This window comes from Enoplosus armatus, chromosome 1 (assembly GCF_043641665.1).
Source record: "Enoplosus armatus isolate fEnoArm2 chromosome 1, fEnoArm2.hap1, whole genome shotgun sequence".
Classification (NCBI taxonomy): domain Eukaryota; kingdom Metazoa; phylum Chordata; class Actinopteri; order Centrarchiformes; family Enoplosidae; genus Enoplosus; species Enoplosus armatus.
In genome coordinates, this window is record NC_092180.1 from 23,419,618 (window position 1) to 23,438,396 (window position 18,779).

Consider the following 18,779-nt stretch of genomic DNA (forward strand, 5'->3'; position numbering starts at 1 on the left):
CACACAAGTACGGACACAGTGTGTGTGTGTGTGTGTGTGTGTGTGTGTGTGTGTGTGCGCTGGGCCAGTGACCTCTAGCACCTCTGTGACACTCTTGAATGTTTGCTTGTTTTCCCTCAAACAAGACTAGGACTGAGAGGGGGGGGGGGGTGTCTGTAACTGCAGCTGAGATAATGTAAAAACAAACACGGCCCATTGATATCGGGTGATGCTGCAGGAAGTTGTCAGGGGGCACAATGGGGGGAGACAATCTGTGGGACAAGTGGTGGCAGGGCTGCAGGAGGACAATAGAAAGGGTTTGATCTCTTAATTAATGGAGGCTGTTCTCTGCTGCTGCAGGTACTGAATTTTAATGCAGGCGATTTTTCAAAGTGGTTTCTTTAGTGGCAAACAGAGCTCTAAATGCTGCATTCTGATCAGCTGGAAGACAAAGTCATTTCAGTGCATTTAAATTGCATGCCTATAAAAACACACATTATAAATATGACGACAAAGTGTAATAAATGATGCAGTTATACTTTGAAGGTAATTTTGAAATGTTTGAATATAGTAAGATTATTTTCCTCGCAAGTTGTTCTCTGTTGGACACTGTGAACAAAGCTGCATGGCGCCATTAAGAGCCCCACAGTGACGGTGTGTGACTTGATACAAGGAAAATGTGGGCCTATTTCTTTATTTCTTTGAGCATGAGGCCAGCTTACAACAATCCCTTTAATCAAGCTCCTAATCCCTTTGCAAGACGTCAGCATGCCATGAATAAGGACATGCACTTCTTGATATTTGCTGGGAATGATGGGGGTCGAAGGGCTTCAGCATTTACTGTTAATCATAAAAAAAGGCTCAACATAGCAAGAATATACTTTTAGTCTGCCTTGAAAATGACTTTATATGTATTTAGTAAATTATGTGTCATTAAATAACTGCTGTCTGTGTCAGCTGACATAATGTTACAGTTTTTATTCAAATGTTAGGCCTCTCTTAACTTTGAATTTGCATTTTTCATCAAAGGGCCTTAAATATGATATTAAACTGATGGCATGTAAATCAGACCTATCAAATAACAATGCTGTGTGACAAAGTACCAACAGTGGAGTGAATTAGTGAGTTAGTCCTTCTCTTGTGCTAACATACTGGAGTCTTATAAACCCTAAACCCTTATAGGTTTTGCCCTTTTTCTCCTCTTGCCACTCAGGCTCCCATTATCACACTCTCACACACACACTCTCACACACACACACACACACACACACACACACGTGCAGCTGACCTAGATGAAGGCCTGATCCAGCTAGTTGTAATTCTTTAGGCATCGCGTCGAGCAGGGAGCAGGACCGTGAATAGGAACCCACCACCACGTGTTGAATGCGGTGTCACACAGAAGAGGGGCTTTCTAGTCAGAAACACACAGGCTGAGGATCTCCAACAACTCGGGTTTGGGAGATTCCCCGCCTTAACTGTCACATTATGCGGTCAAACGCGCAGTGTTTCCGAGCTATATGATCCATCATGGGGTGTCAGTGATAATAATGAGTGATGGCACCCGGGACGGACCTTCCGTGATATATGCTGCACGCGCACAGCATCGATTGCGCGTAACAGACACATGCGCACTTTTTTTATGCGCGGAAGGCTTCTGTCATTTTCCCCTGCAGAAGACAAAGTCACCTTTTTTTCATATTGACAAATAGCAACTGGTGTGATAGTGGGACTATATGTGTGGCTATTTAATAATAATTTGGATTCTTTACAAAAAATAATAATTTAATTTATGTGAGAATAAATATCAATATTAGGCTAGATGTCCACTTTTAAATCTTTAATATTAGTATGAGATATATTTTCATTTAAATCGTGAACATCCGGGTGGGAATATCCTTTTACCCTCCACTTCCCTCTTTCAAAGCTCAAAGGTGTTCAATTGTACAATTAATGCTGTGCTGGATAGTGTAAATAATATTTCATAATCAACAAGCAATCCAGCCAGTTGCTCCTAAATGGCTAAAAGAATCTTTTAAGTCAAAGTTAAAAACTTTGACACTGAGTTACGTCTGCTGGATCCCCAATCTGTGTCCGTCTGTGTCACCCAGCCCATGATTGTTAACACTGTATCCTCTCCGTCCCGAGTGAATCCCATTTAAAACGTCTCCCGCTCGGCTGGGCTGCAAATCACCCTGTTTACAATCTCACACCAACACTCACATCAATTAACTGGCCATTGATTTTCCCGCCCGGGACATTACAATATTGCAGACCCCTTTTTCCTCTCCGAGCAATTTCAAGTTTGGTGCATATAATTGCATGGGCTTTTTAACAGCACACACATACACACACACACACACACAACTTCCCCTATTAATGATCATTTGCTGTTTGATTTTGTTAGTCACAGCCTTGCATTTCGATTTGGTTACAGATCAGACATCTATCAAAAAATATGTGTGAAATTTAAAATGATATATATTCTTTAAATGATTGGCAGAACGCATTGATAAAGCAGATCACCGGAGCCATCAGAAGTATTTGATTTTCCCCCTGCTCTTTTCCTTTTTTTTCCATGAATAAGTAAATAGTGAGGCTAGTCGAAACTAAAAGATAGCTGACACAAGAGAGGACCAGATCCATCTAGCCTGCAGCCGCTCTTTAAATATTCAGTGAAAAATAATGGCATCCGAGGCATCACCTATAGTAACATTATTATCTTCATTTCTCAAAATCAGCTCGACTGAGAGCTTCGTTTATCTTTTCCACGTAATAAATCTGCCCGACTCAGCGCTCACAGGAAGCTCCTGTGGGACATCTTGCCCTCTTTAAACATCCCCACTGAAGGCGCACTCTTGTTGGTGCGTTGTTTAGGGCGATGAGAATAACAAGAAATAATAATAATAATAATAATAGTGCTAATAGTGATAATATGTAGTGTGTGAGAGCTCCATAACTTATTTACAGGTTTGTTTTCTTGGCTTTGCAGTTACGGGCAGATTTATATTGCTCAATTATCACTTCCTTTAAATGAAAACTCGCATTTGTACAAAATAAATGAATAAATAAATGCTAAAAACGTCCAACTTTTAATGAGGATATCACGTCATTCACACTGCTTTTACTGTACAAACAACCCACTGGATGGCGGCGAAAGAAAGACAAACGAGTTTTTTTTTTTTTTTCTCTTAATAGTTAAATGGATGGTGTGAAGTGTAGATGAGTCCACATGACGTGAGGGTGGGACAGCCATTCGCAAAAACCATGTTTAGGGGAGAAATGAAAAGCTTTATTTATCCCTATTCAGATGAACAGACTTGTCTCCGCTGTCTTTACCGCTGATCACGCCGGTGCGCACAAAGCGTTTGGATCTGCTGTGCGCAATCAGAGAGAGAGAGAGAGAGAGAGGAGAAGGAGGGAGGGAGGGAGGGAGGGAGGAGGTGGAGGTGAATGGCAGCGTGACTGAATAACCCGGTGACCAATCAGATCCTCGATGGGCCGGGCTCCACATTTCTCCCAGTGCTGCACGGGCCCTCAAAGTTTGTTTATTCGCGGAATGCAGTGTGTGATGAAAACGTGTTAGTGAGTGACCCCCCCATTCCACTAATAACAATCAAATGAAACTGATTGGGACGTCGGCACACAACGTGGACTTTTGGGAACGCGTACCGGTGCCATTTACGCACGGAACATGCTCGCGCGACGCTGCGTTTCGGCGCACCGGGAGCCTCGATTGAAACTCTTCAGAGAGTAGGTGTCGGTGTACAGCACAACAAGAGCTGAATTACAACGATCTTGATGCAAGAGCGGAGGACGGACTACCGAGCCGAAGAGAGAAGAAAGTTTGTGGGAGATCGCGGAGGTTTTGAGTTGCGAGCGTCCAGCCAGTCCACATCTCCAGGAGGGGGGCAGAAAGCAAAGAAAAACTGTGATCAGCTGCTTGATCAATGTGAGAGATTGAAAGATATTGTCGCAGGCATTGACTCGAGACGCTGACATTCCCCTGTAGTAGTCAAGATAAGCTTTGACTTGGCTAACAGAAGGGGTTAAACCGTATCCAAAGGGAGTTTGGAAAACCCAGCCTTTCTTCCCCGTACGGATCAACTCATTGGGTGGGAGCTGAGAGAGAGACAAGAGTCCCCAGCAAATCAGGAGCTAATTGATTAAAGAGACTTCATTTGAATAGGAGGGGGGCTGGCGAGGTGCCAATCGCCTTTCAAAGAAGCCCCCCGTATGATTAATCGCAGAGCATTATTGATAATCATAACGGGGCACATGCGCGGTGGATGGGCTCGATTTACGTAATTTTTGAGAAGGTTTTGTAGTCATTTTTTTATTCTTTGCCTGCTGATGTGCCAGCCAGCATGTCGCGGAGGAAACAAGCGAAGCCGCAACACTTCCAGTCCGACCCTCATCTGCCCTTATCGGAGCACAATGGTGAGTCCAAGCAGCCGGTCGCTCCCTTTATCCCGGCACCATGAATTTGTCACTTTTTGGTGTGTTTTTTTTTTTCACCTGACGGTTAAAAGTTAATGCTTTTGAATTGGACTTTTATACTGTTTTTGTTTCTTTCTTTGCAAATTCCAGCGTCTTGGTGATGAAAGTCTGCACCAGTTTTCACAAAACTCAACGCTCAAGATTTCTTTAACTTCACTTTATTCCAGTTCCAAGAGGAATTTAGATCTACTTTTATATATTTTTTATAATATTTCAACACTAGAGACTCCGTCATCGGTGTTATACAAACGTGACTATACAAGATAAATAAGTTAAAGATACTACAGGGCGCTTTTCTCCTCAGCTTTACGCTGTGTGTGTGTGTGTGTGTGTGTTTTTAAAAGTTTCCAAACTTTTTAGTCTCCGCGTCAGCTTTAAATGTGTGTGTTTGTTTTTAAAGCGACGTTGAAACACTCCTGTAGTGAGCAGCCGGTTAGTTTTCGGTCCCCTCGGCGGCTTCCCTGCGTCCAGCGGTCGGTCTCGGTGCGTCGACATGGACCACCCTGTCGCTCCTGCCGGGACTCCCAACTTTTCCTGGGTCCCGGACACAGACGTTCCCCCATCCGCGTGTTTCAGCCCTGCGCTGTACACCCGCACAGTGTTTTCCCTCGCTGATGAAAGTGTCATGAAGTCGTCGCTTGCGAGCTTCGCTGCTAAAAGTTGGCCGAAAGGAGGACAAACTGCTCTAAAGAGCGGAGATGAGCACGCATCCTCCCAGAGCCTGAAAATATCCCTTCGGTTTCCTCATCGTTTACACTTTCTGTTCAAATAGCAACATGGAGAAGTTTTACTCTCACACACACACACACACACACACACACACGATTTCTCGTTTATTACAAAATAATTTATAGTTCTCAACCAAAATCAACATAATATAAAGATAAAGATAAATAGGCTTGTTGATTTTTACTTGAACGCCTACAGAGACGTTAACGTGTAGAGACGATCTTTGGGCCTGCTGTGGAAAAACTATAACTGTGATAATTCTTTGTTTGCAAAGTGAAATACTGTCTTTCTTTCGACGGTGCTGCTGTGCCCAACATGTGAAATCACTTTCTACAAAGTGGCATTCAGAAGTGGAAATTCAGGACTCTGTCCTGGAGCTCAGAGTTTCGGAGGCCAGCGATACAAGTCAAGCAGCTATCATTGTTACAATTCTGTTGAAAATAGAATATAAATAAATAAATAAAACACTTAAACCAAACTACGGCGTGATAAGGTTGTAGGAGAAGGTCAATAACAGTTTAACAGAATTTCCTAACAGGACGTTGCGTTGCAACGTGTATTTTTGTTGACCGACTTTTTGACTTTTCTACGAAAGGACTCGTTACCAGTATTAGTTATTTATTTATTTAGTTATTTATTTTTCTGTTATTCATTTTTTATAATTAAGTAATCTGACATTTCCCCAGTTCAAACGGAGGCCTGTTTTTGCTCTGTCGTGCAGTGTGATCGAATTTTGCAGCAACATTTATATTTTTCAATAATTTCATTTGCACAAAAAAAAAAAAATACGACATTCCATTAATAAAACATACAGATAAAATGAGAGATCATTTTTGGTGTTTGCCTTGACCTGTTGGATAAGGCCTACACATTTAACATATGCAATGTAAATATTCTCAAAGCCACATTGTGTTGCCTGAAAAGCATGTGCAGGTCATTTGAAAGAAACACTTGCCTCTTTCAGGAGGAAGCCATGCACAGAAAAGGTATTTGCAGCGTACTTCACGTGATTTTTAGGAACTTGATGATTAATGCAAAACCTAGTTAATTCCTTAGTGCTGTTTTTTTTTTTCTTCTTCAGCATTTTTCCTTTAAATCTAATAAACTTAATGAAGAGTTACTTTTGTCACCAACCCTGGCAGACTGCAGAAAACAACATTTCTCAATCATGTCCAATACGATGCCACATGTCGGAATTGTTGCAAGTGTCTTGTGTGTGTAATTATGAGAGTTGTTGTCTTTAGGTTTTTAGCTGAGACAGTGCTCATAGACAAATGTGTCTTCTGTACAGTTGTGGTAGCCGGAAGTGAAAACAGACAGTCGTATTTGTGGCTGAATGTCGGTGATGCTGAGGGCCCTAGTTACTGGGAGGTCAGAGTGGGAGCCACAGAGGGTGGGATGTTGAGCTGTTTTAACCTTTGCCAGTGTCCCTCTGTGTGGAGGTGATGAGAGTTCAGGGCCCAGTGTGTTCCCCTCTACCTCGCCATTGACCCTGCTGATCGGAGCTGCAGGCGGCCCAGCAAGGCCTCGGCTTTTTATTTAAGTGTGTGTGAGTGTGTGAGGCCTTATCAATGTTGTGGCCATCCCCTTTTGCCCTATCAGAGTGGCCCCCCTAGAGGGGAGATTGGCAGGGCGGCCCCCTTTGCACCGTTGTTCTGTGCAAACAGAGAGTGCAGTCGCTTGTCATTTTGCCAGTGTTGATGTGGTGTGAGTCTAGGTGTAGCCTGAAGGACTTGCTTCGCCTTTTTTCCCTCCCCTTGAGCTTTAAGCATGTCACCGGGGCAGAGCTTCTTAGATTCGAGTCTTGTCCTGGACCACGGCAAGCTTTAGTGGAACCCCATCTAGTGTTCAGTGGGATGAGTCCTGAGGGCTGGAGACGATGAGAGCAGAAACCCTCCTGAAGTTACAAGTGTCAAGAGGTTCACAGAGGCCCCCTGCGAAAAAATAATGTAGGATCTCTCAAAGCTCTCTGTCAACTTTTTCCACTAATCCTCGCTTTCTTGTCTCATATTCAGACTTTGGACTCTTTATGCTCTGTCTTCTGCTCTTTGTCTCTCCTGGCGCCCTTTAGCCCTGCACACTGCTTACATTGTGCTTTTGATAGAGATTCTATGGACGTTTTACAGACTCCTTCTTTACACCAGGTTGACTTTATCTTAATTTTAATTCTAAATTAATCCCTGCTATTTTGGGAATTAAGCCTAATGCTAGCATCTGCGCTGTTTGCTAAACTAGTCTCGTGTGGACAGTGGATTTGTAGTCAGGCATTGATTTAGTTTTGATTTGATTTGAGTTTTTCTGTCGTCAAGTAAAGTAAAACGTAGTTTAAACAGCACATTTGTAGCTTTTTACACATTAAAGTTATTGATGGAATACAATTCTTATGTTTTGCAGCTGTAAGGGCATTGTTATTATTATTATTATTATTATATTCTTCTCTCACACTCCAAACTTAAGATAGAGCTGGTGAAGAGGAGACTGTCCACTGTTGCATGGCACGGTTTTGGAGAAAATGTTTTGATTCACTTCCTTAATTAGTAGAAAACAAATGCACAAATTATTCTGGGACTAACTGTCATCTGTTGTCTCTTTTTTAAATTATATATTCTAATGATGGTTTTATTATTGTAATTTTGTAGCATTTGCATGTTAAAATTAGTATTATTGAGAATCTTTTGATTTGAAGAATTTTTGAAAATGCGCACTATATAAAATATTGTCAGAAAGTATCTTAATTGAGGAAAAACTTTAAAATATGTGTATGAGTTAAATAAAGAATACATTTAATTTCAGTGTACCCCATTGTTTCTCAAATAGCATATGAATCATGTGTCGCGTATTTTTGTTTCTTATGCTCTGCATAGACTTGAGCATGCATACATATATACGCACACACACATATTTTATTTATTTATTAATTCTGCATCTTCCTGAAGTTTGTTTGATAAAAGTTTTCTTTTTTACTTTTTGTATGGCTCTTGTTTTTATCCCACTCAATATCACATGATTGGATTTTCCTCGCACTAATTTGTTTACAGTCAGCCTTGAGAAAAGAGAAAAGGTGTTTATTTAATCCTCACATTTCTCACACTATGAATCAAACACATTTTTTCAAAATTAGCGCTCGGGGTGTAGGTAGACGGGTGGGTGGAACGGGGGATTTAACATGAAAAGTTATCATTAAAGTTGAGTCTTCCCTGTTTGCATGGTTTGGTGGTGTGAGGGCCAGGGTTTACTGTCATGGCAACTTTGCGTTATCTGATGTCTCTGAGCAGAGAAACATTGAGGGAGATAATCCCTGAATTAAACAGGATCTGCTTTGAGTCGACTGAGATGAGCAGGGCCAGGCTGTGCCGACGATCCCCGCCGCTCCCATGCTGCGCGAACAATGGGAAGGCATCCTGTCTCTCTGTGGGGCAGGGCTGCACTTCTCTGGGTTTCATTTGCAAATGAATTCTTGGCCCTGATGAAAGTGTTGAGGGGCCAGAGCCACAATGAAAGGGATTCATAGAGAAATGCAATTTGTAAATCAACTTGTATGTTAAACAGCGAGATTTTAGTGTGACAAAGAGGGAAAAGAATAAGGAAAGTCTGGAGCACAGCAGTGGCTCTGGGGGCAGGGTGTCGTCTTGCCTCCTCACTCCCTGACTCGTCCTGTTTATCAAAATGGAAAATTTTGAAAAACTTGTTTCTTTGTGCATTCGAAAGGTGGTCATTACATTTGAATTCTCAGAAGTTGCTGTGTTTGTATTGCATGTTCTGTGAGCTGGTGTGCCCAGTTTCTCAGTTTTGGCAAGTTTGCGATGCATGCATTCTGATGTAAGTTTTGACCATGTCATTTATTTAAACAAATTGTTTTTTTCCCCAGAAGAGTGCCTTTTCAATGGTTGCTAATGTTGTGGGGTCGAAGTTTATTTACAATTATGGAACAAAAGTCTGATGACTTTTAAAAATTCAATGTATTTTTTATTATTTTCGTTAGGCGGCAGACATTTTAGCCACGGAAAATCATTTCATATCAGATATATGTTCATATATGTATTAAATAAGTCACTATTTACTTTCTAGCTCTTTCATTTTTTTCCTCTTTTGTTTTGCTTGTTGAGTTTAGTGTGTGCATGTAACAGCCTAGATGCCACAGGCTCTGTTGTTCATGTCTCACTGTGACTACCGCCTGAGTGGATACAAATTAGTTTAGTGACATAGATAACCTGTCCAAGATGCCCATAGTTGGCTGAAAATGAGCAAAGTTGACAGCAAATTGAAAGTCTAATAAGTCCTTCAAATGCTTGATTTGTGCCGAGTGGACAAGTAGACTTTGAAGGGCATGGAATATAGGAAATCAATGCCTTTCTATGAAATTTCATTAAGACCCAATGTCCTCACTTCACTCTATTCTATATTTTGATGGATTATCTGGAGAAAATGATTACCTTTGGTTGGGCTGATGAAACCCAGATGTACATCTTCAAAGATCACTTTTAAGCAATATTTAAGTAGTTCCCATTGATTTTGTATCCCTTCTTATCATGTTTCAGAGGCCACTGCATTGAATAAGGCCTTTTCTCATTTCTGTTGGCTTATTGTTGCCTTTCGATCGTTGTTTTTGTGAACACATCAAGGGGATAAGTGTAAAACTGATTAACTTAAGATTAACAACAATGGAATTTGAGGAGATAAAGCTGCTTCTTCAGCTGCAAAACATTTCTAATCACTAATCCTCTGTTTCCTCCTTTTCAGGGGACACAGAACTTTGCTCAGAGGACCCCCCCTGCAAGGAGTCAGACGCCCATGTCTGTAGCAGATGTTGTGCTGAGTTCTTTGAACTATCAGATCTTGAGGAACACCAGAAGAATTGCACTAAGAATCAGTTAGTCCTGATAGTGAATGAAACTCCTGCCTCCCCCACAGGAACTTTCTCGCCTGGCTCTCCTCCCCATAATCCCGATGACCAAATGAATGACACAGCTAATAACACTGATCAAACAGAGTGCATGGACCTTTTGGAGCCTAACACTCTTGAAAAAGACGAATCCATGGATGTGGACGTTTCCGGAATGAGCAGTGGTCATGAAGAGGAGGGCAGTCATACAGAGAGCGGGAGCCCCATCAACACAGTCAGCAGCCATGGTGGCAGGAGCACCTCTGGCCCTGCAGTAGGTACTTCAGCTATCTCTGCCCCTCTACCTCAGCTCAGTAACCTGACTGAACTGGGGAACTTCTCCATGATCAACAGCAATGTCATAATTGAAAATCTGCAGAGCACCAAAGTGGCTGTGGCCCAATTCTCCCAAGAGACCCGTTCCTCTGGGGGCCCTAGGGTGGCAGTGCCAGCCCTTATGGAGCAGCTCCTAGCCCTACAACAGCAACAGATCCACCAGCTGCAGCTTATTGAGCAGATTCGCCATCAGATACTGCTACTGGCCTCCCAGTCCCCAGAAATGCAGGTGCCCCCAACTCCTGCTCCAGGCACAATGGGGCCTGCTGCCAGCCCACTGACCACACTCAGCTCACATCTCTCCCAACAGCTGGCTGCAGCCGCAGGCCTAGCGCAGAACCTGGCTAGTCAGTCAGCCAGTATTAGCAGCCTAAAGCAGCTGGCTGCAGCAGCACAGCTACCTCAGTCCAACCCAAGCAGCAGTGAGACATCTCAGAGCATTAGCACACTGGGGCCATCAACAGTCAATGCCCAGTCCTCTGACAAGAGGCCGAGTCATATGAGTAGCCTCCACTCTCAGCTCAGCAACTCCTCACTAGCTAAGTCATCCACGCCAGCATTTGGAATGCGTAGCTTGTTAAGCTCTGCAGTGAATCCCCTTCTACCTCAACCCCCACCTGGAAACCCCATGTTCTCCAGCTCTCTGCCCAGTGTTGGCACCACCGTAGAGGACCTCAACTCCTTAGCAGCTTTGGCGCAGCGGACGAAAGCCAAGCCGCCAAATGTCACTTCATTTGAACATAAGAGCAGCTCTGATGAAGCATTCTTCAAGCATAAGTGCAGGTTTTGTGGCAAGGTGTTTGGGAGTGACAGTGCCTTGCAAATCCACCTGCGCTCTCACACTGGCGAGAGACCATACAAGTGTAATATCTGTGGCAACCGCTTCTCCACCCGTGGTAACCTGAAGGTGCATTTCCAGCGCCATAAAGAAAAATACCCACACATCCAGATGAACCCCTACCCTGTACCTGAGCATTTAGACAACATACCAACAAGCACCGGCATTCCATACGGCATGTCTATGCCTCCTGAGAAACCTGTCACCAGCTGGCTGGACAGCAAACCCGTTTTGCCCACTCTGACTTCCTCAGTCGGCATGCTGCTGCCACCAACCATGCCGAGCCTGCCACATTTCATCAAAAAGGAAGATCATTCAATAGCCATAACTAGTCCTTCTGTTACTGCAAAGAGTGACTTGGGTGCTGCTGAGCCTTTAACTAAAAGTAATGATGGAGTGTCTGAAGAGGGTGAAGGTGCAACTCTGCCTACCTCAAATGGGAAAACTGAAGAAGGCAGCCACTCATCAGGCTTCATGACAAATGTGAGCTCTGCCTCAGAGAGCACTGCCGACTACACAACATCCAACAGCCCACCCATGATGACCAACCCACTCATGCCTCTTATGTCTGATCAGTTCAAGGCTAAGTTCCCCTTTGGAGGCATCCTGGATCCTCTCCAGGGGTCAGAGACCTCCAAGCTACAGCAGCTTGTGGAGAACATTGACAGGAAGGTGACAGACCCAAACGAATGTGTCATCTGCCACCGGGTGCTGAGCTGCCAAAGTGCTCTGAAAATGCACTATCGCACTCACACTGGAGAAAGGCCCTTTAAATGTAAAGTCTGTGGCAGGGCATTTACCACCAAGGGAAATCTGAAGACCCACTACAGCGTCCATAGGGCCATGCCTCCTCTTAGAGTCCAACACTCCTGCCCTATTTGTCAGAAGAAGTTCACAAATGCTGTGGTTCTACAGCAACATATTCGCATGCACATGGGTGGGCATATCCCCAACACCCCTCTGCCAGAGAGTTACCCAGAGTCCATGGCCTCTGACACTGGCTCATTTGAGGAGAGAAACTTTGATGATCTGGACAACTTCTCTGATGACAACATTGAAGGAATGGAGGAGGGCCCAGATAGCAGTGTGCCAGACACACCCAGGTCAGCTGATGCCTCCCATGACAGTCTATGTAACTCCCCAGCTCCCCCTGAAATGGCTTACCAGGAGGGGCAGGAGAAAAATGGCAGAGGGAATGCCCACAATAATGAAACAGAGGAGCTACAAGCCAGCCACATGAAGGCTATGGCAAATGGGTTATTTGAAGGGGATTGCCTCACCAATGACTCCTCGTCTCTGGGAGGAGATGTTGAAAGCCAAAGCGTCGGGAGTCCAGCTGTGTCAGAATCTACCTCCTCCATGCAGGCGCCATCCCCCACTAGCATGCAGCCACAACTACGCAAATCCCCTAGCCTCGAAGAAAGGCACCAGAGGGCCTTATCCTTGGAGCACACCAGTGCAAGCCACTTGCACTCACACCCCTCCAATATTGGAGCCCTGGACCTGACATCTGTCAATCCCTCAAAAGACCCCCTGGGCATGATATTCCCCTTCCGTGAGCGTAACATCATCAAAAACACATCCTGTGACATCTGTGGGAAGACCTTTGCTTGTCAGAGTGCCTTGGACATTCACTATCGAAGCCATACCAAAGAACGACCATTTATTTGCACGGCCTGTAACAGGGGTTTCTCCACCAAGGGCAACCTCAAGCAGCACATGCTAACCCATCAAATGAGAGACCTGCCCTCACAGCTCTTTGAGCCATCAAACACCAGCCTGTCCTCCAGCCCAACCCCTTCCCTCCTCTCAGTAGGCTCTCTTAACAAACCAGAGGTCAACGGCTTCTTCCATAGTCTCCATCAAGAAAACAAGGACATGCCCCCTGGCTTGGTTACATCATCTGCCTCCACTTCCCCAGTGCTTTCCGCTGCTCCACCACGCAGGACACCCAAGCAACACTTCTGCAACACCTGTGGGAAATGTTTCTCCTCCTCCAGTGCTCTACAGATCCATGAGAGAACCCACACAGGGGAGAAACCCTTTGCCTGCAGTATCTGTGGCCGAGCTTTCACCACCAAAGGAAACCTCAAGGTAAATGTTGAAACACCCAGCAAACTGTTGGTCTCCTAAAAGATTGTGCGTGAGAATGTTGAGTCTCAGAGCTGCTATTTAGTTTTATACGGCGTGTCAGTGCACTAGGCATCAAGAGGTGGTAATGTTGTATTAATTAAAGCTTTCTGAGAAAAAAAACTACCTTAGTGGAAAGGCTGAATCACACAACTAATATGATTATTGGGTAGAAATTCCTGAATGTAATCAGCTAAGAATGATTCAGTGCACAGAATGAATTAGGCAATCATTGTGTGCTAGGTCAGTCTGTAGTTTTCCATAACAGATTCAGTGAAAACTGTCACAGGCCTAAATCATTAAGAAAAGGATCCTACATAAACTTGGGAGAATTATGTGAGCTTAATATAAAATTACTTTTAATTATTTTTTAGTGTGTCAATCCTTAATCCTAGAGAGGAATTTGGGATACATGTTATTTTTAAAAGGTTGTAATAAATCAAGCTCTGGCTTTTGGTTGAAACTGGTTTTACATATATAGATATAGATATCTGCATTTTTAGTTAAAGTTGCTCAACTATACTAAACACAGAAAAGTCTCTGAACGTTTTTCTAGTAGGTTGTACATAAAATACCTTAAACATAATTATCTTTCAAGGGTTATGAAGCAGAAAAAAATTGAAAAAAAATGGAAAGGGTATTAGCAGAGGTGAAATGTCACATGCAATACTGGCCAGAGCAATGCAATTGGACAGTGCAATTTTTCCCAAAGCCCAGTGGTCCCCTTGTGAGATGAGCAAGTTAAGGTTTAGATTAAATAGCATGTATCAGTCTTGCCAAAATAAGATGTTTACACCATGCTGGTACCTCTCGAAGCATAGGCAACTAACTGGTCTGCTGCACCCAGGGTGTGAAGCTATTTTAATTTGGAGTCGAGCATTATTATTATTTTTTCCATTGCATCATCTCATGTGCAGCTCTTGTGGCCAAGTTTGTAAACATCACTAATTTTCATCCCTCTCATTGCTCTGTCTCTCTCCGCCCTCCCTTTCATTCCCTCTCTCTCTGTGTAGGTTCACATGGGCACACACATGTGGAACAGTGCTCCTGCCAGACGTGGCCGCAGGCTCTCTGTGGATGGGCCAATGGCCTTCCTGGGTACCAACCCAGTCAAGTTTCCTGAGATCTTCCAGAAGGACATGGCATCAAGGGCAAGCAACGGGGACCCGGCCAGTTTCTGGAACCAGTATGCTGCAGCCTTCTCCAACGGCCTGGCTATGAAGACAAATGAAATCTCTGTCATCCAGAATGGAGGTATCCCACCCATGTCAGGTGGTGTGGGGAATGGGGGTAGCTCTCCCATTGGTGGCCTGACCGGCAGCCTAGACAAGCTGCACAGCATGGAGCCCAACGCTGCTCTTGCTGGTTTGGAGAAAATGGCCAACACAGAGAACGGGGCCCACTTCCGCTTCACACGCTTCATGGAGGACAATAAAGAAATTGTCACCAGTTAGGGTGTTTGTCGTCAGTTGCGCACAGACACATGAAGATGCCTGAAGGCATATTGTACACATATGTAGACACACACAGAAGAAGAGAAAGAAAGAGAACAAGACAGGGACAAAATCAACTGAACTGCTTTGCTCGCCATTGAATCTTTACGAACACGAGTGTGAAGACAAGTTGCTTTTTTTGTACAATGTACATGTTATAGTTTTAAGGAGCTTATTTATTAGTGATTATAACCTTGCTTGAAACCAAGTGGAAGCATTAACAGTTAGGTTTTTGTTTGTTTTAAAGCCAGAATGGGTGTGTATGGGTGCTTAAAAATGTGCTTTTGAAACTTAGAATATCTGGGTAGATAACCTTACCTTGGCATTAAGTTATTTTCTGTCTGTAGTAGCTATAACCGAACTGTTGATGTTCATGTGATGCATTAGCCCTGTAATAAGCAAACAGACTTGCTGTAAATAATGTACATTGATCTTCTGTAGATGGTCTAACATCTGTGTGTTCATGCCCCCCTCCCCTCATCAAAAACAAAACAATGAAATTCAGGCAAGGGACTAAATGATGTGGTAGTTCCTTTCTTTCCAATTGCTATTTACTTTTATTTAAGACAAAACATTGAAGTTTGCTACATTTCAAGGGTTTCTTTAGTGTTAACTTGTTTTGTTGTTACCGTTTCTGTGTATTGTACTTTCTACTTTTTGTTTACTTCCATATGTTTTCTTCCCCCTCAATCTCTTTTTTGTTGCTCGTATTTTGGTGTTGTTGAAAGCAAGACAGAAGGGAACATTCGGTCTGGCCTATTTCCTGGCTTTTGGAACTGAGACAGCCAATCAAATGAGCAGGATTCTCCTTTAGTTTCTCAGCTGGATTTCCACGTTGCTGCTATGTCCCAGCATCCTCACTGACATCAAGTGCAAAGTTCTGTGTTGAAGCTTCTGTAAATACGCTCAGATGTGGAAATACAAACTCCCTCGCAAGAAAATGTACATACAGCTCACACAAGAGAAGTCCATCACGGCCAGGGGACAAAATGATAGTGTTTTTATAAATATAAATATATATTGGGTTTGACAACCTTCGGACTGTTACATGCACTTTCTTGGAAAGTTGGAAGATCTTTATGGGTCCAGTTTCTCTACACTTTAATACCTACTAACAACTAAGATACTGTAATTCTTTACTCTAATAATCAAATACATCAGTTTTCCAAAAGAAACATTGTGTGTTTGTGTGCTTTCATTCCCTCCTTTATTTATCATATAATTGAAAAAATACTGGCAGTTATTTCTTTCACACATCAAGCGTTGACAGTCGTTAGAAAGAAGAGAAGAACAATAAAATCACCTTTTGCCTTTGGATACTTGGTGCTCAGGGCCGTTGTGCAGCCTGTGGAACTCTTTTTCAGCTTCAGTGACAAACAGCAGAAGCAGAAACGGGGAGGCTTGGAGGCAGTCACTGATGGTGGGAGCTCCCCTGCTCTTTAATTTAAAACGATCGCAGTTTTAACCTCATAATTTGCGTTGCCAATCCTTGAAATCGCCAATTAATCGCTAATCCTCGGAATCAAGTAGATTGAAGGCTTTTTTACGCGCAAAGGGAAACGTTCCCCTCTGCCATTTATTTACAGATTGTAATAAAAAATAAAATTTAAAAAAAACAGTCAGCGGGGAAAACATGTTATTTTGTCTGGACACCAAAGTTAGGTGTTGGGGATGCTGCCGGCTTTTTAAATGTCTTCTGAGGATCTCGAGGAAATTTTCATTAAAAATGCGACGATGTGATTATTTGCCACAGTCCAGAAAGAAGTTGTCAAAACGATCACACGGTTTATCCGGATAAAGCCTTTGACGGCTTTGAAGGTATTTGCCCTGCGTTTTTTTTTTTTTTTTTAATTCAAACTGAAAAATTTCCCCTTTTGTATTTCAACAGCTGCATTTAATTTAACACATCGTTGCACATCCTGCAATGCAGGATCTGTTCATTTCTGTCCGGCATCCTCGGCGCGCTCCCCTCCTCCTCCCCCTCCTCCTCCTCACGAAGCCGAAATCCCCAATATTTACGTTTTATATTTCAAGACGTCGAAGCTAAATGATCCTTGCCCACAGTGCCTGTTTTCTTTTTAACAGTCACATCTGCTCCACGGAGCTCTGTGTGTGCAGCACATCGGCTGACTCTCACTGCTCTGCTCATTATGGCAAATACCTCGTTCATATTTACAAATGTAACTTCTATTTATGCATAAAGGTCCGCATTCTTCTTCTTATTATTATTACTATTATTATTATTATTACTATTATTACTACTACTATTATTATTATTATTATTATTGTTGTTGTTGTTGTTGTTTTGAATGCAGTTATGATTATTTTTAAGGTGTTGTTTATAATGTTTATTTAATTATAAGTAATAATAATATTTTGAATAAGAGGATTAAACATAAAATTCCAACACACTGAAGATTCACAAAATGACCAATAATTACAGTAGTGTTGCAGGAATGGTTCAAGCCTTGTCAGAATTAATTGAATATGAAATGTAAAAATAACATATAAAATGGTTGTTTAGATAAAAGTATGCTGAGTCATTTTCTGTGTGGACTATTAACAGGTGGGAAACAGAAATTTACAGCAGTAAATACTTTATCTCTGTGTGGGCAGTCCCACTAAGCATGGACCGGGCTCTTCCCTCTCACGTCCTCGCTTAAGTATCGATTGAGCTGTGCAGTATTACAGAAACACTTGAATCTCAGGTGGCAGGAATGTGTACAATTGATCTCTTCCACTGTGGCTCCCAGCAGTGGCTTCTTTGCTCCACAACACAGAGCACCACAGGAAGAGCCGGGCGAACACACTGAAACACAATCGCTGCAGACTAAGAGGGGCTGTCCCAGTCTGCCCTGTTCACTGTCACAATTTATTGTGGTGCTGGGAGTCTCATCCACCACTCTGCAGCCACGCTGAGAATGTGCTTTCAGGGTACAGAGATTGTGTACTCTTTATAATAGAAACACACTCATAGGAGAGATTCACACGGGATGCATCCTCACAGCTTCACCCAAACACTCTCCTGCATATTTTGATTTATTCTTAACATTCTATCTAATGTGTTTTTGTTTTAGTGTTGGTTGTTTTTCCCCCTCGTCTGAGCTAAATGGCTTGATGGCCTTTTTGCTGCAGCGTCCGGAGAGGATGGGAACCATCAGCCGAGAAACATTACTCTCTGTAGCTGTAAGCCACTCCTGTCCACTTACTGTACACTTGAAGGTTCATTAAAGGGCTGGCCTTAAGTAAGGGCTGTATGCACAGCTGCCACACTGCAAGAATAAGATCATTTGTTTCCAGTGTAAGTTCACTTGTGCAGGGAATTATTTTGTACGACATTAATTTGTAAACTAGTTGAGGTGATCTACATCATTCAAAAGACTTTCTTATTTTCTAAATGGTTTTAAAGGGTTTGGATTTATATATATATATATATATATATATATATATATGTGTGTGAGGAAAAAGTGGAGATGAGAAATGGTCTACAACTGCTAGCAAGTTTAGATGGGTCCTGTGGTGAGTGTCTGTGACTGTCTGTGAGTGTGTGTGTGTGTGTGTGTGTGTGTAGTCATTCTAGTCTGTCAGCAGAAAAAGCGAAAAGAAGAAAGAAATTAAAAAATGAAGGAAACAAATCTTTCTAACATCTCTTGTTTCTGCCCTCACAGTCCTTCAGTGAGCAGGTCAGGATGAGATGAAGCTGCACGGAGGCGATCTTGGGAAGCTGGAGCCCCCCTCCTACATCTTCTGCCATGTGCTGTCAGCCCCCCTGAGTCGATACAAACCGTAGCCTGGGGCCCCGGCCTGGACTCCCCACTGAGGTTCTGGCCCACCGCTGGGAGATCAAAGACCTGCGGAGAACAATGGTGAGCCTCATTTAGCCGGCCGCGGGTAA

At 43.1% G+C, this 18,779-nt stretch overlaps 1 protein-coding gene across 2 annotated transcripts; it reads left to right on the forward strand.

The window, feature by feature from the left end:
* The first annotated feature begins 4,343 nt into the window (after window positions 1–4,343).
* On the forward strand, window positions 4,344–14,845 carry sall1a (spalt-like transcription factor 1a). 2 transcript variants are annotated; one of them, XM_070905994.1, is made up of 4 exons: window positions 4,344–4,420; window positions 6,170–6,191; window positions 9,969–13,355; window positions 14,405–14,845. In XM_070905994.1, the coding sequence occupies exons 1-4, from the start codon at window positions 4,344–4,346 to the stop codon at window positions 14,843–14,845; spliced, it is 3,927 nt and encodes a 1,308-aa protein (XP_070762095.1). The 2 variants fall into 2 exon arrangements, with proteins under 2 accessions (XP_070762095.1, XP_070762103.1); XM_070906002.1 differs by lacking the exon at window positions 6,170–6,191 and having other exon boundaries at window positions 4,344–4,416; window positions 9,946–13,355.
* The last annotated feature ends 3,934 nt before the right edge of the window (window positions 14,846–18,779 follow it).